This window comes from Tachyglossus aculeatus, chromosome 4, assembly GCF_015852505.1.
Source record: "Tachyglossus aculeatus isolate mTacAcu1 chromosome 4, mTacAcu1.pri, whole genome shotgun sequence".
Classification (NCBI taxonomy): domain Eukaryota; kingdom Metazoa; phylum Chordata; class Mammalia; order Monotremata; family Tachyglossidae; genus Tachyglossus; species Tachyglossus aculeatus.
This window is the reverse complement of record NC_052069.1, coordinates 67,285,004-67,312,402: the sequence shown is the minus strand read 5'-3', so window position 1 is coordinate 67,312,402 and position 27,399 is coordinate 67,285,004. Positions and strand designations below refer to the sequence as shown.

Sequence of the window (27,399 nt, the reverse complement as noted above, 5' to 3'; positions counted from 1 at the left end):
GGCAGATGTCACAGCAGACATGAGGGGGGACCAGGATGGCCGCGTGAGCTGGGTGGGTGGTCTTGGTGGACAGGATAGGCGGACTAGTTGGGAAGGCTGAGTGCCCCGGGTGGACTGGGAGGGCTAGGTGGGCAGGCCAGGTGGGGTGGGTAGGGTGGGAAACTTGGACAGAATGGGCGGGCAGGGTGGGTGGCTTGGGTGAACAGACCAGGAGGGCTGGGTGGGTAGGCTGGGAAGGTGGATTGGGCAGATAGGTCAGGTGGAAAAGGTGGGCAGGCTGCTGGGCTGGCTAGGTGGGCTAGGCGGGCTGGGCACATTGGGCAAGTTGGCTAGCAGTTTAGTTGGGCGTGGTGGGTTGGTGGGGTGGACAGGCCAGGGGGACAGAGTGCGTAGGCTGGGTGGGCTGGGTTGGTGGACTGGTTGGACAGGTCAGGTGGACAAGGTGGACAGGCTGAGTGGGCTGGCTATGTGGGCAGGCTGGGCAGGCCAGGTGGGCTGGGCGGATTGGTCAGGATGGACAGCAGTGTAGGTGGGCAAGGTGGGCAGCCTGGATGGACAGGAGAGGTGGGTCGGGTGGACAGACTGGGTGGGCAGGCCAGGTGGGACGAGCAGATAGGACGGGTTGGACAGTGGTCCAGATAGGTTGGGTGGATGGGCCCTGAGGACAGGCCAGATGGGTGGACTGGACAATTGCCCCGGTGTCTCCATGTCACTGTTCTAGCTGGGCTGGGGAGAGGTTTGGTGAGGGGCCCAAGTTTGAGGTTGGCTGTGGAGTCTTCCTTGATGAGATTCAGATTTTTTCAGGAAGTTGACTGTCGAAGAGTCACAGCGGGCAAGTGTCTGGTGGGCAGAGTGGCCCAGCTGGGGTTAGAGGAGAGGTGAGTTGGCTAAAGAAGGGGGGGACAGGAGGCCTTCCGAGACTGAGCTCCCTCCTTCCTCTCCCCCTCCTCCCCTTCCCCACCCCCCCAGCCTTACCTCCCCTCCCTCCCCTTGTATACAAGTATACAAGTATATAGAGAGAAGCAGCGTGGCTCAGTGGAAAGGGCCCGGGCTTTGGAATCAGAGGTCATGGGTTCAAATCCCGGCTCCTCCAACTGTCAGCTGTGTGACTTTGGGCAAATCACTTCATCATCATCATCATCATCAATCGTATTTATTGAGTGCTTACTATGTGCAGAGCACTGTACTAAGCGCTTGGGAAGCACAAATTGGAAACATATAGAGACAGTCCCTACCCAACAGTGGGCTCACAGTCTAAAAGGGGGAGACGGAGAACAAAACCAAACATACTAACAAAATAAAATAAATAGAATAGATATGTACAAATAAAATAAATAAATAAATAGAGTAATAAATATGTACAAGCATATATACATATATACAGGTGCTGTGGGGAAGGGAAGGAGGTAAGATGGGGGGATGGAGAGGGGGACGAGGGGGAGAGGAAGGAAGGGGCTCAGTCTGGGAAGGCCTCCTGGAGGAGGTGAGCTCTCAGCAGGGCCTTGAAGGGCCTTCACTTCTCTGGGCCTCAATTCCCTCATCTGTAAAATGGGGATTAAGACTCTGAGCCCCATATGGGACAACCTGATCACCTTGTAACCTCCCCAGCACTTAGAACAGTGCTTTGCACATAGTAAGTGCTTAATAAACGCCATCAAAGAAATGTGTTTGTACGTATTTATTACTCTATTTAATGTGTACATATTTATTCTATTTATTTTATTTTGTTAATATGCTTTGTTTTGTTGTCTGTCTCCCCCTTCTAGACTGTGAGCCCACTGTTGGGTAGGGACCATCTCTATATGTTGCCAACTTGTACTTCCCAAGCACTTAGTACAGTGCTCTGCACATAGTAAGCGCTCAATAAATAAGATTGAATGAATGAGAGGCAGGGTGTTCAAGGATTAATTTGGGCAATCTGATCACTTATCCAATCTGGTAATCTTATTTAGCACATTGTAAATGCATATTCACTTCTCTATGCCTCAGTTTCCTCATCTGTAAAATGGGGATAAGATACCTATTCTTTCTCTCTCCCTTTGACTGTGAGTCCCATGTAAGGCAGGGACTGTGTCCAATCAGACTGTATTGGATCCACCCCCACCTCTTGACACAATGAAGCAGCATGATTTAGTGGATTAGAGCACGGACCTGGGTGTCAGAAGATCATGGGTTCTAATCCTGGCTCTGCTGCTTCTGCTGTGTGATCTTGGGCAAGTTGCTTTAGTTTTCTGTGCCTCAGTTACCTCATCTGTAAAATAATAATAATAATAATAATAATAATAATAATAATAATAATAATAATAATAATAACGGTATTTGTTAAGTGCTTACTCTGTGCCAAGCACCGTTCTAAGCACTGGGGTAGATACAAGGCAATCAGGTTGTCCCACATGGGGCTCACAGTCTTAATCCCCATTTTACAGATGAGGTCACTGAGGCATAGAGAAATTAAGTGACTTGCCCAAAATCACAGAGCTGACAAGTGGCAGGGCTGGGATTAGAACCCATGATCTCTGACTCTCAAGCCCTTGCTCTTTCCACTAAACCACGCTACTTCTCTAATTGGTATTGAGACTGTGAGACCTATGTGGGATAGGGACCGTATTCAACCCAATTTGCTTGTATCACCCCCCTAGAGCTTAGTACAGAGTCTGGCACATAGTAAGTGCTTAATAAATACCATAATTATTATCAGTAATTAAACACTTTCATAAATACAATTATGATTAATATTGATATCATTGTCATCATTATTACAAATGAGTAAACAAGAGGTAAATTACATTTTTCTAAAAAAGAAGAAAACTCTTAGCCATACCGTCTAGTTGATCATTCAGCTAGATTTAAAAAGCATATTATTCTTCCTTAACTTAATTGTCCTCTCCCAAACACATTTTCCTCTTGTGCATACTGTCCTCTTGACCATCTCTAAGTGTTATCTATGTTTTTATATCATTAGTCTGTGTGAGGAAGCACATGCCTAGTTAGCCCGACCAGCAGAAGGGTTGCAGAGCAATTAGCCACTCCAGCCTGGCCCCTCTCTCTCTTTTCCCCCTCCACCAGGTCTAGGCTGCTAGAGAGGGAGAAAGGGGCAGGGAGAATTCATTCATTCCTTCATTCGTATTTGTTAAGCACTTACTGTGTGCAGAGCACTGTACTAAATGCTTGGGAAAATGCAGTACACCAATAAAGAGTGATAATCCCTGCTACAACGAGCTCACAGTCTTGAGAAGCAGCATGGCTTAGTGATAAGCAGCATGGCTTAGTGAAAAGATCCCGGGAGTCAGAGGTCATGGGTTTTAACCCTGGCTCCACCCCTTGTCAGCTGTGTGACTTTGGGCACACAGTCCCAGTTAAAAGTTAAAAGTTACTTAACTTCTCTGTGCCCCAGTTACCTCCTCTGTAAAATGGGGATTAGGACTGTGAGCCCCATGTAAGACAATCTAGTAGGGGAAGCAACGTGGTTCAGTGGAAAGAGCAAGGGCTTGGGAGTCAATGGTCATGGGTTCTAATCCCTCCTCCGCCACTTGTCAGCTGTGTGACTTTGGGCAAGTCACTTAACTTCTCTGTGCCTCAGTTACCTCATCTGTAAAATGGGGATTTTCCCAAGCGCTTAGTACAGTGCTCTGCACATAGTAAGTGCTCAATAAATACGATTGATGATGATGATGATGATGTGGGACAACCTGATTGCCTAGTATCTCCCCAGCGCTTTAAACAGTGCTTTGCACATAGTAAGTGCTTAACAAATACCATCATCATTATCATTATTATTATTATGATAACGTTGTATCTATACCAGTGCTTAGAATAGTGCTTTGCACAGTGAGTGCTTAACAAATACCTTCATCATTATTATTATTATAACCTTGTATCTATCCCAGTGCTTTGCACATTGTGAGTGCTTAATAAATACTATTATTATTATTATTCGAGTGGGAGAGACAGACATCAATGCAAATAAATAAAATTACAGAAGGTGGGATGGGATAGGAGTCCTGGTAGATAAGGTTGTTTCCCTGCTTCTGGCAGAGCTATCCGGGAGAGGCTACAGTGTCTGGGATGCTGGAAGTCCTGCTCTGACCATGATTCCAGGACCAGTTGGAAAACCCAGTCGACCTCGGGGTTGGAACTCCTGCCTCCTCATATGTGAAAGACCACCACTCCCCATCAATCAATCAATCAATCGATCAATGGTATTGATGGAGCACTTATTATGAGCAGAGCACTGTACTAAATGGCTGGGAGAGTACATTGCAAAAGAATTGGCAGACGTGTTCTCTGCCCATAATGAGTCCCCATCTTCAAAGACCTCCTAAAAATCACATCTCCTGCTCTGCATCACCTATGCATTTGGGTCTGTACCTCCAAAGCATTTTGATATTCACCTTTCACACCCAGTCACACTGCACTTCTGCAGGGATCTGCCTATAATTTATTTTAACGTCTGTCTCCTCTAGACTGTGAACTCACTGTGGGCAGGGAACATGTCTTCCAACTCTGTAATACTGTACTCTCCCAGTTGCCTAGTACGCTGCTCTGCACATAGTAACTGCTCAATAACTACGATTGATTATAGTCTGTAAGCTCCTTGTGATGATGATGGTACTTGTTAAGTTCTTACTGTGTGCCAGGCACTGTACTTAGCGCTGGGACGGATACAAGCAAATCGAGTTGGGCAAAGTCCCTGTCCCATGTGGGGCTCACAGTCTCAATCCCCATGTACAGATGAGGTAACTGAGGCAAAGAGAAGTGACTCGCCCAAAGCCACACAGCAAACAAGTGGCAAAGCTGGATTTAGAACCCATGACCTTCTGGCCTTTGGCCCCTGCTCTATCCACTATGCCATGAGGGCAGGGATAATAATTATGGTATCTGTTGAGTGCTTATCATGTGCCAGGCACTGTTCTAAGTGCTGAGTTCTAGACTGTGAGCCTGCTGTTGGGTAGGGACTGTCTCTATGTGTTGCCGACTTGGACTTCCCAAGCGCTTAGTACAGTGCTCTGCACGCAGTAAGTGCTCAATAAATACGATTGATTGATTGATTGAATTTATTCCTACTCTATTGTAGAGTGCTTGGCACACAGTAGGCACTCAATAATTACCAGTGATTAATTGACTGATGGAGTGACCCTGAAAGCAGGGCTTCAAGGGGAAAATTTGGAGAGAGCAGCTGGGAATTTTCCACAAAAAAAACAAAACACCAAGAAAAATATTCAGTCTCAGGTTCCTACACACATTAGTTTAGAATGCAGTTTGCACCGTACACACTGAATGCAGCGCAGCTCAGTTACCAACGTTGTATGGCAGCAGTGGGCCAGCAGTGTCATCATTTACATGGAACCTACACTTTTACTTTTCTTAATTTAGAGTCCGGAGAGGGGCCATGCGTAGTGTCTGTGTGAGACCCAGCAGCGATTCCATACAGGACCCGGAAGCACTGACCCAAACCTCTGGTGACAACATATTCTGGAGGGATCTAGGTCCAAACTGGGAATATTCTCACTGCACTTGGGATCTGTACCCTTTGAGAACTTGATATTCATCCCAGTCTCAGCCCCAAGGCACTTATTTCCATATCTGCTATTTATTTATATTAATGTCTGTCTCCCCCTTTGTTGTATTGTACCCCCACAAGTGCTTAGGTGAGTGTTCTGCACACAATAAACACTCAATAAATTCATTCATTCATTCAATCAATCGCATTTACTGAGTGCTTACTGTGTGCAGAGCCCTGTACTCAGTACTTGGGAGAGTGCAAAACAACAGTATACAATCATATTCCCTGCCCACAATTGATAGACTGTGAGCCCCATGGGGGAAAGCGACCATGACTGCTCTGATTATCTTGAAACTACCTCAGAGCTTAGTCCAGTGCTTGGAACATGAGAAGGAGAGTGACTCGATTGATGATGATGATGATGATGACTCAGTGGAGAGAGTTACAGGCTTTGGAGTCTCATCCTATCCTGACTGGATTACTGCATCAGTCTCCTCTCCGATCTCCCATCCTCCTGTCTCTCCCCACTTCAATCCATACTTCACGCTGCTGCCTGGATTGTCTTTGTGCAGAAACACTCTGGGCATGTTACTCCCTTCCTCAAAAATCTCCAGTGGCTACCAATCAACCTACGCATCCTACGAAAACTCCTCACCCTTGGCTTCAAGGCTGTCCATCACCTTGCCCCCTCCTACCTCACCTCCCTTCTCTCCTTCTACAGCCCAGCCCGCACCCTCCACTCCTCTGCAGCTAATCTCCTCACTGTGCCTCATTATCGCCTGTCCCACCATCGACCCCCGGCCCACGTCCTCCCACTGGCCTGGAATGCCCTCCCTCTGCACATCCACCAAGCCAGCTCTCTTCCTCCCTTCAAAGCCCTACTGAGTGCTCACCTCCTCCAGGAGGCCTTCCCAGACTGAGCCCCCTCCTTCCTCTCCCCTTCCTCCCCCTCCCCATCCCACTGCCTTACCTCCTTCCCCTCCCCACAGCACCTGTATATATGTATATATGTTTGTATGTATTTATTACTTTATTTATTTATTTATTTTACTTGTACATATTTATTCTATTTATTTTATACTGTTAATATGTTCTGTTTTGTTGTCTGTCTCTCCCTTCTAGACTGTGAGCCCGCTATTGGGTAGGAACTGTCTCTATATGTTGCCAATTTGTACTTCCCAAGCGCTTCGTACAGTGCTCTGCACATAGTAAGCGCTCAATAAATACGATTGAATGAATGAATTAATGAATAGAGTCAGAGCTCATGGGTTCAAATCCCGGCTCTGCCGCTTGTCAGCTGTGTGACTTTGGGCAAGTCACTTCACTTCTCTGGACCTCAGTTACCTCATCTGTAAAACGGGGATTCATTCAATCGTATTTATTGAGGGCTTACTGTGTTGAAGACTGTGAGCCCCACATAGGACAACCTGATCACCTTGTATCCCCCCAGCGCTTAGAACAGTGCTTTGCATGTAGTAAGCGCTTAACAAATACCATCAAAAAAAAAAAACCATGAGAAATTCTTCAATACGGCAATTATTATTATTGCCTGTTATTTTCCTCCCCAGGTGATAAACCTAACTTTGTTCTAGGGGATGTGTCTGCTGATTCAGTTATAATGTGCTCTCCCAGACATTTAGTACAGTTCTCTGCATATAGTAAGGGCTCAATAAATTATCCTGATGGATTGATTGTAGTGTGGAGTGTATGACAGAACCGTTCCTGGTGGTGAAGTCTTTTAAAATTGACGTGAGAGTCTGGCCTCTAGTGGTTATTCAATCAACCCAAAACAGAGCCTGTACAGTGCAGACGAGCTGAAGAGGTAACTTGTGTGAAGGAGCAAGTTGAGAACTTGAACCGAGTTGAGAAGCAGTGTGGCCTAGTGATTAGAACCCGGGCCTAGGAATCAGAACGCCTTGTTTACTGTGTGTGACCTCGGCCAAGTCACACTTAACTGCAAGTCACTTAACTTCTCTGTGCCTCGGTGATCTCTTCGGTAAAATGGAGATTAAGACTGCGAGCCCCATGTGGGACATAGACTTTGTCGAACATGATTAGCTTGTATTTGCCCCAACGCTTAGTACAGTTCTTGGCACATAGTAAGCGCTTAACAAATTTATTCATTCATTCATTCAATCGTATTTATTGAGCACTTACTGGGTGCACAGCACTGTACTAAGCGCTTGGGAAGTACAAGTTGGCAACATATAGAGACGGTCCCTACCCAACAGTGGGCTCACAGTCTAGAAGGGGGAGACAAATACCAATACCATTAAAACAAAAAAGAGAATAAGGGCTCCAATCAATTCCAGACTGAGCCCGCTTCTTCCTCTCCCCCTCCTCCCCCTCCCCATCCCCCCCACCTTACATCCTTCCCCTCCCCACAGCACCTGTATATATGTATATGTTTGTACGTATTTATTACTCTATTTATTTATTTTATTTGTACATATTTATTCTGTTTATTTTATTTTGTTAATATGTTTTATTTTGTTGTCCGTCTCCCCCTTCTAGACTGTGAGCCCACTGTTGGGTAGGGACCGTCTGTCTATGTTGCCAACTTGTACTTCCCAAGCACTTAGTACAGTGCTCTGCACACAGTAAGCACTCAATAAATACGAATGAATGAATGAATCAATCAATCAATCAGTGTTTGTCTCCCCCTCTAGACTGTGATCTCGTTGTGGGAAGGAATGTGTCTATTTGTTACTATATTGTACTCTCCCAAGTATTTAGTAATAATAATAATGGCATTTGTTAAGCACTTACTATGTGCAAAGCACTGTTCTGGGGGGGATGCAAGGTGATCAGGTTGTCCCTTGTGAGGTTCCCAGTCTTTAACAGATGAGGTAACTGAGGCACAGAGAAGTTAAGTGACTCGCCCAAAGTCACACAGCTGACAAGTGGTGGAGTTGGGATTAGAACCCATGACCTCTGGCTCCCAAGCCCGGTCTCTTTACACTGAGCCACGCTGCTTCTCTGGTACAGTGACCTGCACACAGTAAGTATTCAATGAATTAATTCATTCAATGGTATTTATTGAGCGCTTACTGTGTACAGAGCACTGTACTAAGTGCTTGGGAAGTACAAGTCGGCAACATATAGAGACAGTCCCTATCCAACAGCGGGCTCACAGTCTAGAAGGGGGAGACAGACAACAAAACAAAACATGGAGACAGGTGTCAAAATTGTCAGAACAAATAGAATTAAAGCTATATGCACATCATTAACAAAATAAATAGAATAGTAAATATGTACAAGTAAAATAAATAGAGTAATAAATCTGTACAAATATATACAAATGCTGTGGGGTGGGGAAGAAGGTAGGGCGGGGGGATGGGGAGAAGGAGAGAAAAAAGGGGGCTCAGCAGACTGAGGAAGGCCTCCTGGAGGAGGTGAGTTTTCAGTAGGGCTTTGAAGGGAGGAAGAGAGCTAGCTTGGTGGATGTGTGGAGGGAGGGCATTCCAGGCCAGGGAAGGACGTGGGCCGGGGGTCAACGGCGGGACAGGCGAGAATGAGGTCCAGTGAGGTTAGTGGCAAAGGAGTGGAAGGTGCAGGCTGGGCTGGAGAAGGAGAGAAGGGAGATGAGGTAAGAGGGGGTGAGGTGATGGAGAATGAGGAGCCAAGAGTGAGGAGTATTTGCTTGTTTCGTAGGTTGACAGGCAGCCACTGGAGATTTTTGAGGAGGAGAGTTACATGCCTAGAGCATTTCTGTACAAAGATTATCCGGGCAGCAGAGTGAAGTATAGACTGAAGTGGGGAGATACAGGAGGAATGAACCAATTAATCAGTGGTATTCACTGAGCACTTCCCGTAAGCAGAGACTGTATTAAGCGCTTGGGAGAGTTCAATATAACAGAGCTGGTAGGCTCATTCCCTGCCCATGAGGAGCTGAAGGTGGAGAGGGGGAGATGATGTTAAAGTAAATTACGGATACGAATCTAAGACCTGTGGGGCTGAGGGTGAGGTGAATATCGAGTGGTTGAAGGAATCCAAGTGCAAGGGTGGCACAGATGGGATGCAAGAGTGGTGCAGAGGGAAGAAGAGAAGCAGCGTGCCTCAGTGGAAAAGAGCTCGGGCTTTGGAGTCAGAGGTCATGGGTTCAAATCCCGGCTCTGCCAATTGTCAGCTGTGTGACTTTGGGCAAGTCACTTCACTTCCCTGAGCCTCAGTTACCTCATCTGTAAACTGGGGATGAAGACTGTGAGCACCCCGTGGGACAACCTGATCACCTTGTAACCTCCCCAGTGCTTAGAACAGTGCTTTGCACATAGTAAGCGCTTAGTAAATGCCATCATCATTATTATTATGTTGCCAGAGCAGGTACCAGAATGTTTTGTTTGTTTGCTCTCCAATCTCAAAGAGCAGCTTGTTCAGAGCAAGAGTTAGGCAGACTCCCAGGGCCAGGAAAGCTCCCTGTACCCGCCTCCCTGTGCCCAGAACACAACATGCTGAATCAAGTTGTATCTTCTGGTTGATGAAGATACTACTGAAAGTGAAGTTAGTTCTGAAAAGTTCACTCTAGAAAAGCAGGGTGGCCTAGTGGATAGAGCATGGGCCTAAGATTCAGGAAGACCTGGGTTCTAATCCTGGGTCCATCACTTATCTGATCTACCACCTTGGGCAAGTCACTTTACTTATATGTTCCTCAGTTCCTGCATCTGTAAAATGGGGATGAAGATTGTTTTGTTATTTTGTTAGTATGTTTGGTTTTGTTCTCTGTCTCCCCTTTTAGACTGTGAGCCCACTGTTGGGTAGGGACTGTCTCTATATATTGCCAATTTGTACTTCCCAAGCGCTTAGTACAGTGCTCTGCACATAGTAAGCACTCAATAAATATGATTGATGATGATGATGATGATGATGAGCCCCATGTGGGACAGGGACTGTGACCTACCTAATTATTTTATATCTATCCCAGTGCTTAGAACAGTGCCTAGCATGTAGTAAGCGCTTAACAAATACCATAATGATCAACTACTATTATTATTACCTGCAATGCCAACGATTTCTAAGTAATTTGTTTCTGCCTGTCTCTCCCATTAGACTGAATCCTCCCTGTGGGCAGAGGACATGTCGGTTTAGTTATTCTATCCAAGGCACTTTCTTCCCCACTCCTCAAAACCCTTCAATGGTCACCCATTCCTCTCTATATCAAGCAGAAACTCCTAGCCAGTAGCTTTAAGACACTCAGTCAGCTCTCTCCCCCCTGCTTACTTTTCTCCTGTCTTCTACCACTTCACTAATGTTCACACATTTTGTTCCCCTCCTGAAAACTTATTCACTGTACTTTGTTTTCATCTCTCCTACTGCAGACTTCTTGCTCCTGCCTTCCCTATTTGTCTTTCTTGCTAGGAACTCCCTTTCTTTTCAAATTTGACAGCCCCCCATTTTCAAAGCCCACCTGAAATCACATCTCCAGGAGGCCTTCCCTGATATATTTCTAATCTCCCCTGCTCATATCTCACCTATTGCCTCATCAGCACTTCTGTGCCACCAAATTTAAGTTCTCTCAATCTCGCATTACACTTCTGTGTAAATCTTTCATATACATTATCACCTAACCATTAGCTGATGCATATAGCCCACACAGCTATTATTTCTTCTTCCTCTTATCTATCGTTTATTCTACTGTCTGTCTTCCCCTATAGATTATAAGAGAAGCAGTATGGCCTAGTGGAAAGAGCACAGGCCTGGTAGTTAGAGGACCTGGGTTCTAATCCCTGCTCTGCCACTTGTCTGCTGTGTGACCTTGGGCAAGTCATTTCACATCTGTGTGCCTCAGTAACCTCATCTGTAAAATGGGGATTGCAACTGTGAGCCCCAAGTAGGGCAGGGACTGTGCCCGATTGCCTTGTATCCACCCCAGCCTTAGTACAGTATCTGGCACATAGTAAGCACTTAACAAATACCATCATTTTGTTTTGTTTTGTTGTCTGTCTCCCCCTTCTAGACTGTGAGCCCGTTGTTGGGTAGGGACCGTCTCTATATGTTGCTGACTTGTACTTCCCAAGAGCTTAGTACAGTGTTCTGCACACAGTAAGTGCTCAGTAAATATGATTGAAAGAATGAATGAATGAATTATCATTAAGTTAATCAGGTTGGAAACAGTCCCTGTCTCTCATGGGGCTTCTGGTCTAAATGGGAGGGAGTAAAAGCCATTGTTTTATGGATCTTGTTTTCTCCATTTCCAGGGGATATTGGCCAGAAAGGAGAAGAGGGAGAAGGAGGAAGGCCTGGGAAGGTAGGCCCCATGGGACCCAAAGGTAGGTGGAAAGTTGGATAGGTTGTTCTCCCTCTCTTTCGTGAGTCTGTGTGAAAAGCAGCATGACCCAGGAGAAGCAGTGTAACCTATCAGTCAGTCAATCATATTTATTGAGCACTTAGTGTACTAAGCACTTGAGAGAGTACAGTATACCAATATAATGGACACTATTCTCTGCCTGCCATGAGTTTAATAATCTAGAGGATAGAGCATAGGCCTGGGAATCTGAAGGACCTCTGTTCTAATCCCAGCTCTGCCACTTCTCCACTGTGTGACCTTGGACAAATCACTTTGCTTCTCTGGACCTCAGTTACCTCACCTGTAAAATGGGGATTAAGACTGTGAGCCCCATGTGGGACAGGGACTGAATTCAACCTGATTAGCTTGTATTTGCTCCAGCACTTAGTACAGTACCTGGCATGCTGTAAGCGCTTGACAAATGCCATAAAAAAGTGTGTCCAAAATGATGTCCTTTGGCTGCGAAGTTAGTTATCTGCTAAAGTGCTGTGTCTCCTGGAACATCATCATCAACATAATAATAATAATAATGGTATTTGTTAAGTGCCTACTATGTGACAAGCACTGCTGTAAGCGGTGAGGTAGATATAAGGTAATGAGGTTGACTCATGTGGGGCTCACAGTCATAATCCCCATTTTACAAATGAAGGAACTGAGGCACAGAGAAGTGAAGTGACTTGCTCAAGGTCACACAGCAGAGAAGTGGCAGAGCTAGGATTAGAACCCACACCCTCTGACTCCCAAGGCCATGCTCTATCTACTAAGCCATGCTGCTTCTCTATAAAGCTTTTTCCTTCCATGAGTTCAGTCCCTCCTTCTCCCGGCATGTCTGCTGCAGGTGGTGACAGCAGACTGGCCCCCTGGATTCTCTGCTCCTCTGAACCAATTAGTGGGAGAGAGCCCAAATGGGAAATAGGACCACTGGAACGAAAGAGTGAGAGAGACACCACACACACACGGGGGGGGGGGGGGGGGGGGGCTGGGGGGAGGGGAGAGAGAGAGAGAGAGAGAGAGAGAGAGAGAGATCTTCCCCTTGTAGCAGGAAATGAGCTCAGATGCCTCCACACTTTCTTGAACCACAGCAAGGCCCTGAAATGCAGCAAGCTTGCCAACACTGAAGAAACACTGACAGTGCACAGTTCTCCAGCCACACAGTTCCCCCACCACACCATTCCCCGTCACACAGCTCTCCAGCCACACACCTGCCCTGCCACATAGCTCCGCAGCCACCCCATCACACAGCTCCCGTGACACACAACTCCCTTGCCACAGAGTTCCCCCACCCCACAGCTTCCCTGCCACACAATTTCTCCTCCACCACACAACTTCCCTGCTACACAAATTCCCCATCACACAGCTCCCTTACCATGCAGCACAGCTGAGAGCTGCAAGTGAGGAAAACAGACAAAAGCAGAGCACTGGGCCAGTTGCAGAATGGGGATCTGGAAGAAGCCCGGGCAAACTGAGAGGGAAGATTAAATTATTTATAGGCACAATGAAACACAGCCTGAATCTGATATGCATATTTTGTACCTACTCCAGTGCTTAGTGTTTGACACAGAATAATAATAGTAATAATAATAATATGTGTGGTATTTGTTAAGTGCTTACTATATGCCAGGCACTGTATGAAGTGTTGGGGTGGATACAAGCAAATCAGGTTGGATTCGGTCCCTGTCTCATGTGAGGCTCACAGTCTCAATCCCCATTTTACAGATGAGGTAATTGAGACACAGAGAAGCAAAGTGATTTGCCCAAGGCCATACAGCAGACAAGTGGCAGAGCCGGTATTAGAATCCATGACCTCCTGACTCGCAGACCCGTGCTCTACCCGCTATGCCATGCTGCTTCTCAAGTAAGGGCTGAAGAAATGCCACTATTATTATTATTATATTATTATTATTATTATTATTATTGTTATTGTTAAACAGGGAAACACATGGGTAAGATGCTGAGAGACTTGCAGCTGCGTTCATTCATTCATTCAATTGTATTTATTGAACACTTACTGTGTGCAGAGCACTGCACTAAGCACTTGGAAAGTACAATTTGGCAACAGATAGAGATAATCCCTACACAACAACGGGCTCACAGTCTAGAAGGGGGAGACAGACAACAAAACAAAACAAGTAGACAGGCATCAATATCTGGTGGGGAGCAATAGGGAGAGGAATAGAGGGATTTTTCTTGTGGAACCAAGGCTCTGCCAATATTGGATTACAAGGAGGTCATCGTAGAAACAGAGAAAGGCCTTGAATTGGACAAATACATTAGGGTAGCAAGGATCTCTCTTTTCATGTTTGCAATGGTACAGGGTGGATTACTCAACAGCACACTTGCCTGCAAAGTGAGACTCTCACCAACAGAACATAGTGGGAATATTTTAGGTCCTAGGCTGCTCTGATTCCTGCAGTAAGAATTAACTGTGGTATCTGTTAAGCAGTTACTATGTACCAAGAACTGCTCTAAGCTCTGGGGAAGAAGCAAGATAATCAGGTCAGACACAGTTCCTGTCCCACATGGGGCTCACAGTCTAAATAGGAAGGGGAAGAGGTATTGAATCCCCATTTTGCAGATGAGGGAACTGAGTCCCAGAGAAGTGCAGTGACTTTCCCAAGGTCACGCAGCAGACAAGTGACGGAGTCGGGGTTAGAATCTAGGCCCCTCTGATTCCCTGGCCCATGTGCTATCTGCTAACCCATGCAGCTTCCCTGTAGTCTGGCTTGGATTTACTGCAAAGGAGTTGGGCTTCTCCAGGGACACAGAGGAGGCAGAGAGTTTTAGCTGTGACTGCTTAGGGCTCTTCCTGACAGCCCTGAAAAATAAAAGAAAATAAGAGAAAATTAGTGAAATAGTCACAAAATGAAGTACAGCTATGTGTGTGTGCTTGCACACATGTGTGCATGTGTATATGTACATGCAGATGCAGGTGTGTGTATGTGTGTGTGTATACAGTTATGTATAGATATGGGTTTCTATACTGTCCCTGTCCCACACAGGGCTCGCAGTCTTAATCCCCACTTTACAGATGAAGTAACTGAGGCACAGAGAAGTGAAGTGGCTTACCGAAGATCACACAGCAGGTTAGCGGTGGAGCCAGGATAATAATAACAATAATAATAATAATAATGATGGTAACTGTTAAGCGCTTACTATGTGCCAAGCATTGTCCTAAGCACTGGGGTAGATACAAGGTAATCAGGTTGTCCCACGTGGGGCTTACTGTCTTAAACCCCATTTTACAGATGAGGGAACTGAGGCCCAGAGAAGTGAAGTGACTTGCCCAAAGTCACCCAGCTGACAAGTGGAGGGGCTGGGATTAGAACCCACAACCTCTGACTCTCAAGCCCATGCTTTTTCCACTAAACCACGCTTACAACCCACGGCTTTATGGCTTTCCAATTTCCAGGCCTATGCTCCATCCGCTACACCATGCTGCTTCTGCCCAAGATCACACAGCAGACAAGTGGCAGAGCCAGTATTAGACCAATGACCTTCTAACTCCAAGGCCCATGCTCTGTCCACTCAGCTATGATGCTTCCCTTTGCTTCAAAAAGCTACTTCTCTTGATTTTCAGGAACTAAAGGAGACCTTGGCGACAGAGGAAACCAAGGCATTATTGGCAAAATTGGCCCAATCGGGGGGAAGGGTAAGTTGCATTTTTTTTTGTTCTTTTTGTTTTAATTTCATTTGTTAAACGGTCACTATGTGCTAGACACTGTACTAAGTGCTGGAGTAAATATGAGATAATCAAATTGAACACAGTCCCTGTCCCACAAAGGGCTCACAGTCTTAATCCCCATTTTGCAGATGGGGTAACTGAGGCACAGACAAGTGAAGTGACTTGTCCAAGGTCACACAGCAGACAGGCGATGGAGATGGGAATAGAACCCAGGTCTTCTGACTACTGGGCCTGTGCTCTATCCAGTAGGCAATGCTGCTTTTCTACTGGAAGTCTACCAGAGTTAATAGGCATGATCTCTGCCCACAAGGAGCTGACACTCTTGAGGGGAACAAACATTGAAATAAATACAGATAAAGGAAATAATAAAGAATAAGGATATTTACAGAAGTGCCATGGGACTGAGATGAGTATCAAAGTGCTTCATTAGTGAACAACCAAGTGTATAGTTGATGCAAAGGAGAAGGCAAGACTTAGTCAGGGAAAGCCTCTTAGACGAGAAATGATTTTAGGAATTTTTGAAGCCCTTAACAAATGCCATTAGGGAAAAAACACTCTTAGGGAAACTACATTTTTTAAAATGGCATTTGGTTACTATGTGCCAGGCACTGTACTAAGCACTGGGTAGAAACAAGTTGATCAAGTTGGACACATTCCCTGTCCTACATTGGGCTCACAGCCTTAATCCCCAATTTATAGATGAGGTAACCGAGACACAGAGAAGTGAAGTGACTTGCCGAAGGTCATACAGCAGACAGGTGGCAGAGCCAGAAGCTGAAATGAGAATGAAGGTGACAGTGTTTCGGAGCTTTATATGCATTCCAGGTATGATACACCCCTAAGGAAGGGGCTCATCCGTGGGCACTTAATTCCAGGTGTGGAAGAATGAAACAAATGCACTTGCTGAGTTTGGTGTACAACACTATGGCTTTAATGTATAGAATCTACAAAAAACTATGGCTTTAATATATATAAACCTATGAAAAAAGCTATGGATCCAATGCGTAAAACATACCGAAAACTTGAACACAAGCTATTACATCCTGTAGGGGCCCACAAATTGCATATTATAATGCCCTAGAGTCTCAATATCTTGCTCCAATGTGGAATGGTTCTATGCAGGCATCAACCCCTATCTCAGATGGACAGGTCCTTGAACCCCTTTTAATAATAATGATGGCATTTGTTAAGCACTTACTATGTGCAAAGCACTGTTCTAAGTGTTGGGGGGATACAAGGTGATCAGGTTGTCCCACGTGGGCCTCATCTGTTTTACAGATGAGGTAACTGAGGCACAGAGAAGTTAGATGACTTGCCCAAAGTCACCCAGCTGACAAGTGGCGGAGCAGGCATTAGAACCCATGACCTCTGACTCCCAAGCCCAGGCTCTTTCCACTGAGCCATGCTGCTTCCTTTTCCTCTCTAGTACTCAGCTGGTCCCTTACAGAGCCTTGAATTGGGTGTCCCTGGGAGAGCCGAACACATTCCCGGCTGTCCTAGCCTAGCATCTGCATTCCGCCAACCAACCGGGCGAGCATACTATATCACTGTCATGTTTTGGAAAAGATTATCTGTCTGTAATGCATAACATAAAGCTTCTTCCGTATGAACCCTAATCTACACATAAACATTTTGTGGAAATGGTAGGTGGGGAAGGTTTCAGGGAATTTGGACGTCTGTAAGCTGTGGCCTCTGACTACTAATCCTTAGATACCCATACATAAACAACTCAGAGCATGTAACAGGTCCTGGATAACAGAGGAGATGGTGGGCCTTTCCAAAATGGAGTCAGTTTGGCTCGTTATGGTCAGGTGACTTTGGACATATCTCAGGCTGGTCTCACACAGGTACCTTCATTATCATCCAGACTTGGGCTCCTACGATATCGCCCCTACTCAGAAGTTCACTCTGTTTATAGTGAAAGCCTTCCTTCTCCTGCCCCTTGACCCTTGCAGAGTCCCAGGAATGATGTGCGCTTAGTACAGTGATCTGAACGATTGAATGAATGAATGATGTTTGCTATCCTCAGAGGACACAAAGGCACTTATGCCTGTGTTCATTAGTTTTGTTCAAACCAGTAGAAAGGCCTTTCCTGATTAACATTTCCTCTCTGAGCCCATGGATCTGGGTAGGGCTGACCTGCTTTAATTAAGAAAAAGATCATAGAAGCCTGTGACCCTGTGAAATTTTTTCACCTGGAATACCAATGTGGATTTTTTTTCTATCCATAAAAAGAATCACTTGCTGCTCCTCAGAGACAAAGCACTAATTAATATAAACTGCCCTAACCATCATGCTAACATGAGATGCTCTCTGTGGTCGAGCACTGAATAAATACAAAATGTCTGGACGATCGTACAAACGTGCAGTACTCTCTGTGCTCAAGCACTCAATAAATACAAACTGCCCAGACATTCGTACCAATGTGCGGTGCTCTCTGTGCTCGAGAACTGAATAAATACAAACTGCTGGGACGATCATACCAACGTGCAGTGCTCTCTGTGCACAAACACTGAATGAATGCAAACTGTCTGGAGGAGCAAACCAACTTGCAGTGTTCTCTGTGTTTGAGCACTGACTAAATGCAAAGTGTCCAGACGCTGGCACAAATGTGCAATGCTCTCTGTGTTGAGCATTCAACAAATAGGAAGTGCACTTTCTAGGGAAAAAAATTTGCCCTCCTTTCCGCTCATCAAAACTGCAGCAATCACTCCTGAAGCACTTCTGACTGACAAGGAATGAGCTTAGGGGCAAGAATCCCCCCTCCTCCTTATTGATCCCACACTAATATTTTTATTGCTTTTCATTCAGAGGGAGAAGGAAAGACAAGAACATTGTGTGAATGGAAACATGATATCCCTCTATTTGACTGCTCCTGCAGAATTCAAACACCATCTCCCCACTCTGGCTTGCTGGAAGAGATTTCGTTTTGGATCTAGTCTTGGAAATTTACAGCCAACCTTGCTCTCCAGAGCTTCCAAAGTTTTCTGTTCGTTCAAATTAATCTCACCTACGGCAGTTGACCTGAATGCCAGCATTTCTTTGAGTGAGGAAGATTTCTGGGTTTCAGTAGCTCATCCCAGGAATAAGGAAACTTCATGATTTACTGAGGCCTCATCATGATGGGTTCAGCATCAGAGTAAAATACTTACGGTATCTGAATTCAATAACCTGATGCTTTGGGGAATAGTTTTCCACTTCACTCTGAATGGAAATTGAAGCCCAGAGAAAATAAGTGACCTAATCAAGGTCACACGGCAAGCAAGTGGCAGAGTCAGGATTAGAAGCCGGGTCTTCTGACGCCCAGGCCTGTGCTCTATCCACTAGACCACACTGCTTCCCCAGCTCTCCCAGTTTCCAACCACCCAAGAATGAACTGTTTCCCATCTGTGAGACTCAAGCAGAAGCAGCAGTATACTGCAATTTCGTTGTTCTTGCCACCAATCCTTGCTCACATCCTCTCTCCGGTTTGTAATTCTCTCCCCACACTAACCCAAAAGACCACCCTTCCCTTCACCTTCAAAGTCCCACAAAAATCTCATCTCCTCCAAATGGCCATCCCAGACTCAGACATCATTTCATGCATTTCGCTCTGTACCCCTGAACACTTGATATTCACCTCTTCCCCAGCCCCCCAGCACCTAAGTACAGATTTTCTAGATTGTAAACTTGTTGTGGGCAGGGAATGTGTCTGTTTATTGCTGTATTTTACTCTCCCAAGCACTTAGTCCAGTGCTTTGCACACAATAGATGCTCACTAAATGTGATTAAAAGCTTGAATGAATGAATATTCTTATATTATTATTGTTATTATATTCTGCCTTTGCTCCTACCTGTAATTTATTTTCAGATCTACCTCCTCCTCTTAACTAGAAGCTCCTCATGGGCAGGGATTGTGTCTGCTAACTCATTCATTCATTCCATCATATTTATTGAGTGGTTACTCTGTGCAGAGCATTGTACTAAGCACTTGGGAGACTACAATATAACAATAAACAGACACATTTCCTGCCCACAATGAGCTTACAGTCTAGAGGGGGAGACAGACATTAATGTAAATAAGTAAAATTACAGCTCTATACATAATTGCTGTGAGGTTTGGAGCAGGGATGAAGAAAGGGAGCAAGTCAAGTTGATGCAGAGGGGAGTGGGAGAAGGAGAAAGGAGGAGTTTCTTCAGGCAAGGCCTCTTGAAGGAGATGTGCCTTCAAAACAATTCTACTCTTTTGTACTCTCCCAAACCTAACACAATGTTCTGTGCAGAGTAAATGCTCAATAAATACCATTGATTGATTAATCGAGTGGTCAGAGACAAAGTCCCGGTGACTCAAATCTGCCCACAGAGCACACCAGATTAGAAGGCATCACAGGTGCCATTCCAGGATTCAGCTTTGGCCACCCTTCCATGCTCAGCCAAGTGAATCCATCAGGTGGCATTGGTCTGACTTCCCTGTGCGAGCCCCTCAGGGCTTGTTCCAGGCCAGGGCTCACGGCCACCTGGTGAAATGGCTCACCGGCTCTGCTGAAGCGTTTCCCACCTATTAAGGGCGAGCGAGCAGTCTGCAGCATTGCTTGACTTAGTCCAGTGCTCTGCAGACAGTAACCTGCTCAATAAATTCGACTGACTGACTGATCGGCTGATTGACCTTCCCTTTTTCTTCCCCTCACAGGAGACAAAGGGCAGAAGGGTTCACCTGGGGGCGCAGGAGGAAAGGGAAAAGCAGGTACAGTATCGTTTCTCTGGCTTCCCTTCATGTCCTGGTGAGTTGCCAGATTCATTCAGTTGAATTAGTTTGTCAAGTTTGAATAAATATCACCACTCTTCCCCCGAGCCCGAGATGGAGGTTCTGCTGACCTCCATATCATTCCTTCTTCTCAAACCAGTTTTCTGTACTTCCTTAAAGAGCCCTGGGCTGAGGGGAGAACGGTCCTCTCCAGACAGCATCCCAGGCCTGGTGGGGAGGTGCAGTGCTTTTTATTCTTGTTGGGTCATGTTGGGAGAAGGGACCCCAACACAACAACTAAGCCTGGTGGTCCCACAGTGACTAGCACTGACCTAGACCCTTCGGGCACACATTTGAAAATGGCTCGGCTGTGTCAACTGACTGTCCACTAGAATCCGGATTGGAACTGAAGCTGAATCTGGTTAAGGTATAGGCACAGTTTCATTGCAATACATTCATTCATTCATTCATTCATTCATTCGCATTTCCAGAGTGCCTCATTCATTCATTCATCCATTCATTACTATTTCCAGAGTGCTTTATTCATCATTCATTCATTTGCCTTTCCAGAATGCCTCATTCATTCATTCCTATGTATTCATTTTCATTCAATCGTATTTATTGAGTGCTTACTGTGTGCACAGCACTGTATTAAGTGCTTGGGAAGTACCAGTTGTCAACATATAGAGACGGTCCCTAGTGCTTCATTTATTCATGTATTCATTCTTCCAGAGAGCCTCATTCATTCATTAATTCATTCATTCATTCATTCAAGCATTCCTTTTCCAGAGCCTTCAGTCATTCATTCATTCATTCATTCATTCATTCATTCACTTTCCAGAATGCCTTTCATTCATTCCTATTTCCAGAGTGCGTCCCTCCTTCCTTCCTTCCTTCCTTCCTTCCTTCCTTCCTTCCTTCCTTCCTTCCTTCCTTCCTTCCTTCCTTCCTTCCTTCCTTCTTCTAGAGTACCTCATTCATTCATTCATCCATCCATCCAGAGTGTCTCATTTATTCATTCATCCAGAGTACCTCATTCATTTATTCATTCATTCATATTTCCAAAGTGCCTCATCCATTCATTCATTCATTCATTCATTCATTCATATTTACAGAGTGCTCTCTAGCTCCAAAGTGTTCTCCTGGGCTCCCACTGTGTGCAAAGCACTATGTGGGGTGATTTCCTTCCCTCTGATGTGGAGTCTGCCTACTGCATGTGGAGCAATGGATAAGGCACTTAGGAGGATAGTAAAGTAAAGGATCCTGTAGACAACACAACACTGTAGACAACACTACCTTTAGTAAAGTAAAGGAAGTGGTGCCTTCCCTCAAGGAGCTCACAACCTACTGGGAGAAAGAGGCAGGCACAAATCAGATGTGTCCTACAGAAGCAGAAATAAGGACAGATTCAATAAGTAACAACAAAGACATAAAAATAATCCAACCCCAAACTAGATGAATAAAGAGAATGAATAAACCAATATGCGCGAAAGGTGGTGAGTGAGGTGACATAACAGGAAGTTAGGAATAAATCAGGGAATGCCTGCTGGAAGAGGTGGCTTTGAAAGTAGGGAAGACCCTGGGTGCATATTTTCTGAGGGTCAGTGAGCACATTCATTTTTGTCATCTCTTCCCAGAAAACTCAAAGTTCCTGATCCTCTTTCTAGGCACTGTCTGTGACTGTGGAAGGTACCGCAAAGTGGTTGGACAGTTGGATATTAGTGTTGCTAGACTCAAAACCTCGATGAAATTTGTAAAGAATGGTGAGCATTTTAAACTTCACTCTGGGCCCTCAAGTTAGCATGTTATCAACTGCTGATCTTGCCAGCCATCCAAACTACACAATCATCCAATCTGCCTTGTTAATTAGGGAGACAGAATAGGAAGCAACCCTACCCTGAAACATTTGCCTAGGGTCAGAGGAAAGCAGCTCCAATGAATAGATCCAATTTGCTAGTTCACTGTTGTAGGGACAAGTGCTAGAGAATAATAATAATAATGATGATGATGGCATTTATTAAGCACTTACTATGTGCAAAGCACTGTTCTAAGCACTGGGGAGGTTACAAGTTGATCAGGTTGTCCCACGGGGGCTCACAGTCTTAATCCCCATTTTACAGATGAGGTAACTGAGACACAGAGAAGTTAAGTGACTTGCCCAAAGTCACACAGCTGACAATTGGCGGAGCCGGGGTTTGAACCCATGACCTCTGACTCCAAAGCCCGTGATCTTTCCACTGAGCCACACTGTGGAGAGTGGTTTAATAATAATAATGCTAACTGTGGTGTTTGTAAAGTGCTTACCATGTGCCAACCACTGTAATGAGTGCTTGGGCCAGTGAAAGTTAATCAGCTTGGACACAATTCCTATCTCACACCGGGTTCACTGCAAAGTAGAAGGGAGAACAGGTATTGAATTCCCATTTTGCAGGTGAGGAAATTGAGACCCAGGGGAGTGAAGTGACTTGCCCAAGGTCACACAGCAGGCAATGAGCAGAGCTGGAATTAGAACCCAGGTCCTCTGATTCCCAGGCCCCATGAAATTCTAGCCCGGGATAAACCTGATTTCCTGAGATGGAAGGCAGTGTGGCGTGTTGGATAGGCCCAGGGACAATCTCCAGACCCCAGATGAGCCATTCAAGAGACAGGGTCTGTGTCGAATTCTCACCTGAAAATTCTTTCCCTGTTCTTAGACTAGTGCTATTCACATAGTAAGCATGTAATCAATAGTATCACTACTATTCCAGATTCCCAAGCCCATTCCAGAGCAGCTCTGAAGTCTGACATCAGCCTGAGACCAGCTGACCCAAATCCCTGTTGCCCTGGGGCCTGGAAGGCCCCTAGACCTAGGCCAGAAGCCCTTAGAGAGGAGTGGGCTCTTTAGGTCTGCTCTACACTAGAACCACATCCCTGGGGGAAAAGGAGAAGGAGTGGGAGCAGAAGGGAAAATGGGAAAGAGAAGAGGTTCATTTTGTTTTCCTACCACTCTCGGCTCATAACTAGAATGCCTAGGGCAGGATAAATACCAGAACCATAGAGCAAAGCTAGGAGACATTTTTGTAGCCATACATACACATTATACACATACATTTATATGTGCAAATTTCAGGGGTTCCTTCTTCAAATACAAAGGACAACAATATCTATCTATATATAGATATCTATACATATAGATAGATAGATATACCACTATTATTCCATAATTATATGTATATTCCACAATTACATATATATACACACACATATATGTGTGTGTGTAATATATATATATATATATATATAATTGTGGTATTTTTTTAAGCACTTACTATGTGCCAGACACTGCACTAAGTGCTGGAGTGGATACAAGCAAATCAAGTTGGATGGAATCCCTGACCCACATGGGATTCACAGTCTTAATCCCCATTTTACAGATGAGGTAACCGAGGCGCAGAGAAGTGAAGTGACTTGCCCAGGGTCACACAGCACACAAGCGGCAGAGCTGGGATTAGAACCCAGGTCCTCTGACTCCCAGGCATGTATTCTATCCACTGGGCCATGCTGCTTCTATGTCAGGGATGTCTTCTTCAAATACAAAGATGTTGCCCTTGGTATTTGAAGAAAACACCCCTGACAGTGAAGTTCACCTGTAAGTGAGTGCACTGCTGGAAAGGCCAATGCAAGATCCACAGTGCTGAACATATCGTGAACACAAAAAGACTGTCCTGGGTGGGGTTGTGCTTCATGCTTGTAGTTCTCTTTTGCTTCCTTGTCTTGCTTTCCATTAATCAATCAGTGGTATTTATTGAGCACTTACTGTGTGCAGAACACTAATCTCCGCGCTTTCAAAGCCTTATGAAAGGCACATCGCCTCCAAAAAGCCTTCTCTGACTTAACCTTTCCTTTCCACTTCTCCCATTCTGTTCTGCGTTGCCCCAATTTGCTCCCTTTATTCACCGCCCCCACTTCAGCGACACAGCACTTATGTCCATATCTGGAATTTATTTATTTATATTAAGGTCTGTTCCCCCTTCTAGACTGAAAGCTCGTTGTCATCGTGGCATATGTCTGTTTATTGCTATATTTTACTCTCCCAAGTGCTTAGTACAGTGCTCTGGACAAGCACTTGGGGGAGTACAATATAGCAATAGCGCTCAGTAAATACGATTGGATGAGTGAATGAAAAGCCTTGGGACAATACACTATAACAGAGGTGGTAGAGATGTTCCCTGCCCACAAGGAGCTTACAGTCTAGGGAGCTTACATAAGAAGCTTTTGCTCAAATAGCCCTTCAGGTCTTCCCTCAAGGACTGACTCACTGAGATGTGACCTCAACCAAGGCTCTGTTTTATCCCATCCGACCACTTTTAACAAAACAGGGATTGTAAGCAGGGTGTTTTGTCATTTCCCTTTCAGTCAGACAGTCATATTTATTGAGTGCTTATTGTGTGCAGACCATTGTTCCAAGAGCTTGGGAGAGTACGATCAACAATAAACTCATTCCCTGCCCACAGTGAGCTTCCAGTCTAGAGGAGGAGACAGACATGAACATAAATAAATAAATGACAGATATGGACATAAGTGGTGTGGGGCTGGGAGAGGGGATGAAGAAAGGGGGAAGTCAGGGTGACGTGGAAGGGAGTGGGAGAAGAGGAAAGAAGGGCTTAGTCAGGGAAGGCCTTTTCCAGGCCGCTAACAGCTCCTGATTCTGTTCTGTCACCCTGCCAGTCATCGCAGGGATCAGGGAGACGGAGGACAAGTTCTACTACCTGGTGAGGGAGGAGAAGAATTACCGTGAGTCCCTTACCCACTGCCGCATCCGGGGAGGGGCTCTGGCCATGCCCAAGGATGAGGGGGCCAATGCGCTCATCGCCGACTATGTGGCCCAGAGCGGCCTGTTCCGGGTCTTCATCGGAGTCAACGACCTGGAACAGGAGGGACGCTACGTGTTCACAGATGACATGCCACTACAGAACTACAGCCACTGGCGTGAGGGGGAACCCGACGACCCCTCCGGCCGTGAGGACTGCGTGGAGATGCTCAGCTCTGGACATTGGAATGACACCGAGTGCCAGCGCGCCATGTACTTCATTTGCGAATTTGCCAAGAGGAGGGTGGAGGCTCGCTGACTTTGCCATTTTGTGGGGGTGGGGAGGATGCCAGGGCTGGGGTTCACGGGATCATTCTGAGAATGTGAAATCACTTTCACTGCCCCATCACAAACCGGGTGGAGAGTGTCATGAAGCCTGGGAAGGCAGGAAATCCAGCTTCCAGCCTGCCCCAGACTGGCACTGTGTTCATTCATTCATTCATCCATTCAACCCTATTTATTGAGTGCTTACTGTGTGCAGAGAACATTACTAAATGCTTGGTAGAGTACAATATAACAATAAGCAGACAAATTCCCTGCCCACGACAAGTGACTTAGGGTGTGTCACTTAACCTCTCTGGGCCTCAGTTTTCTCAGTTGTAAAACGGCTGGGTTAATCTTCCTGTCTCACAGGATGTTGTGAGGGCAAAACAGGTCAAAGAAGTGAAAGTGTTTTGGGAAAATAAAAGCACTAGACATGTCCCCCAAAGTTCTGGTCCCTCTCTACCACTACACTAGGAGTGGAAGACATAATTAGTTATGGTTTCAGATATAATAATGATGGTATCTATTAAATTATTACTGTGTTGCTAAGGGCTGAGACAGACACAGGATTCTCATTATCTGATTGTCCCTCCCCAGACTCATGACTGATTTTATCCCCATTTTAACAGAGTAGAAAACTAGGACATAGAGAGGGGAAGTGACTGGCTGAAGGTCATTCAGCCTTCTAGGGGTAGCTCTGGGGCAAAAATCCAATCTTCTGACTCTCAGTCTTGTGATCTGTCCACTAGACTACCCTGCCTCTCAGCTATCTCCCCACTGAGGAGATATCTGGTTCACTCTGTGTCCTTAAACCATTAATGGACTAGCCCCTTGGGACAGGAAGATGTATGGTCACCCACACTTTTCAGGAAGGGAAGCGCAGTAGCATCAGCAAACCCCAATATACACCCTCTAATCTTACTCCCAGGACAGCACAGAGATCTCTGATCACAAGTTCCTGCCCTTGAGATAGTCCTTCCTAGCTGTGGGGGGTGAGGAGGAATCCCCCCGTTACAGGCATCCTGACTCATTGCACAGCTCAGCTAGAAATGAAAAAAGACAAAAATAGCAATAAAGTGACAGCTGAAGCCCTTTAATCTGGGGCCTGATAACATTTGAAATCTCCGGGAAATGATTAATAAACTTGGAAAATACATTATCAACCTATCTTTGCCTAAACCATCTGTCCACAGTTGAGGCTGCAACAGACCAAAGTTGTTGCTCATGTGGTGTCTATAGGATCTCTGGATCTTGCTAAGATTCCCGTATTACCACTCTTTAATTATTCCAGAGTCTATTGTTTCCATTGGCCGTTCTAAAATTCCTAGAAAAAGGTGTTGTGTGCCTTAAAGGAAAAAAATAACTAACAATCTAATTCTGAGTTCCTTTGTTATTCATTATTTTCCCTTCACCAGTGCCTGCTGACTAGTCAGAGGATATATTTTAGTTGTCTCTTCCAAGGGTCTCCCTCCAACCCAAATTCCCACACCCTGAGCAACATATTTTTAGCAAGAAGGGGAGGATGGGAGGCTCAGGTTGATGATCTGCAGTTGACATTGTCACGGTGATGACTGGTTTCACGCCCTGGAATCTCACAGGTGTGGAGAATTAAGGTTAGACCGGCACGTGGGGGACTTTAAATGTAGACTTCACTCATTCTTCTGTCTCCTCAGCCCTTATTAATCTTCCATCTTCACCCTTCTCTACCCATAGAAATGATAAAAAGCTCTTTGGGGAATAAAATTATATGATGGAAAAACAGTTATTTTCATGCAAGTCTTTGCTCCCTACAGATTTATCTTAACTCTTCTACTTCAGGTTTTGGGTTCTCTGTTATCAGTTCTGATTATGGAGATGATTGACCCAGAACTGGGTGGTAAAGCCCCCTGCTGAATGGCTTATTCCATGATTCACATTCTGAGGAGGCTTGTTGATGCTGGAATTGCTCATTACTACCTCCCTCACCATCTGTTATTCGCCACCACATTCCTGATTTGCGTGGTACTTTTCCTCACACTTGCTACATTAAAAAAAATCACATTTTTCTGGTGTGTTTGTTCTAGAAAGGCGGCATAGCCTGGTGGAAAGAGCATGG

At 45.4% G+C, this 27,399-nt stretch overlaps 1 protein-coding gene across 2 annotated transcripts in view; it reads left to right on the top strand.

The window, feature by feature from the left end:
• The window catches only part of COLEC10 (collectin subfamily member 10), a 28,818-nt gene extending 3,301 nt beyond the window's left edge, over nt 1-25,517 (top strand). The window contains exons 2-6 of one of the 2 annotated variants that reach the window (XM_038745559.1): nt 11,698-11,769; nt 15,364-15,435; nt 20,138-20,191; nt 21,859-21,954; nt 24,899-25,517. In XM_038745559.1, the coding sequence (XP_038601487.1) occupies nt 11,698-11,769; nt 15,364-15,435; nt 20,138-20,191; nt 21,859-21,954; nt 24,899-25,299 (695 nt within the window). In that variant the 3' untranslated portion in view covers nt 25,300-25,517. The remainder of the gene's footprint in view (nt 1-11,697; nt 11,770-15,363; nt 15,436-20,137; nt 20,192-21,858; nt 21,955-24,898) is intronic. The other variant, XM_038745560.1, reaches the window with a different exon arrangement.
• The last annotated feature ends 1,882 nt before the right edge of the window (nt 25,518-27,399 follow it).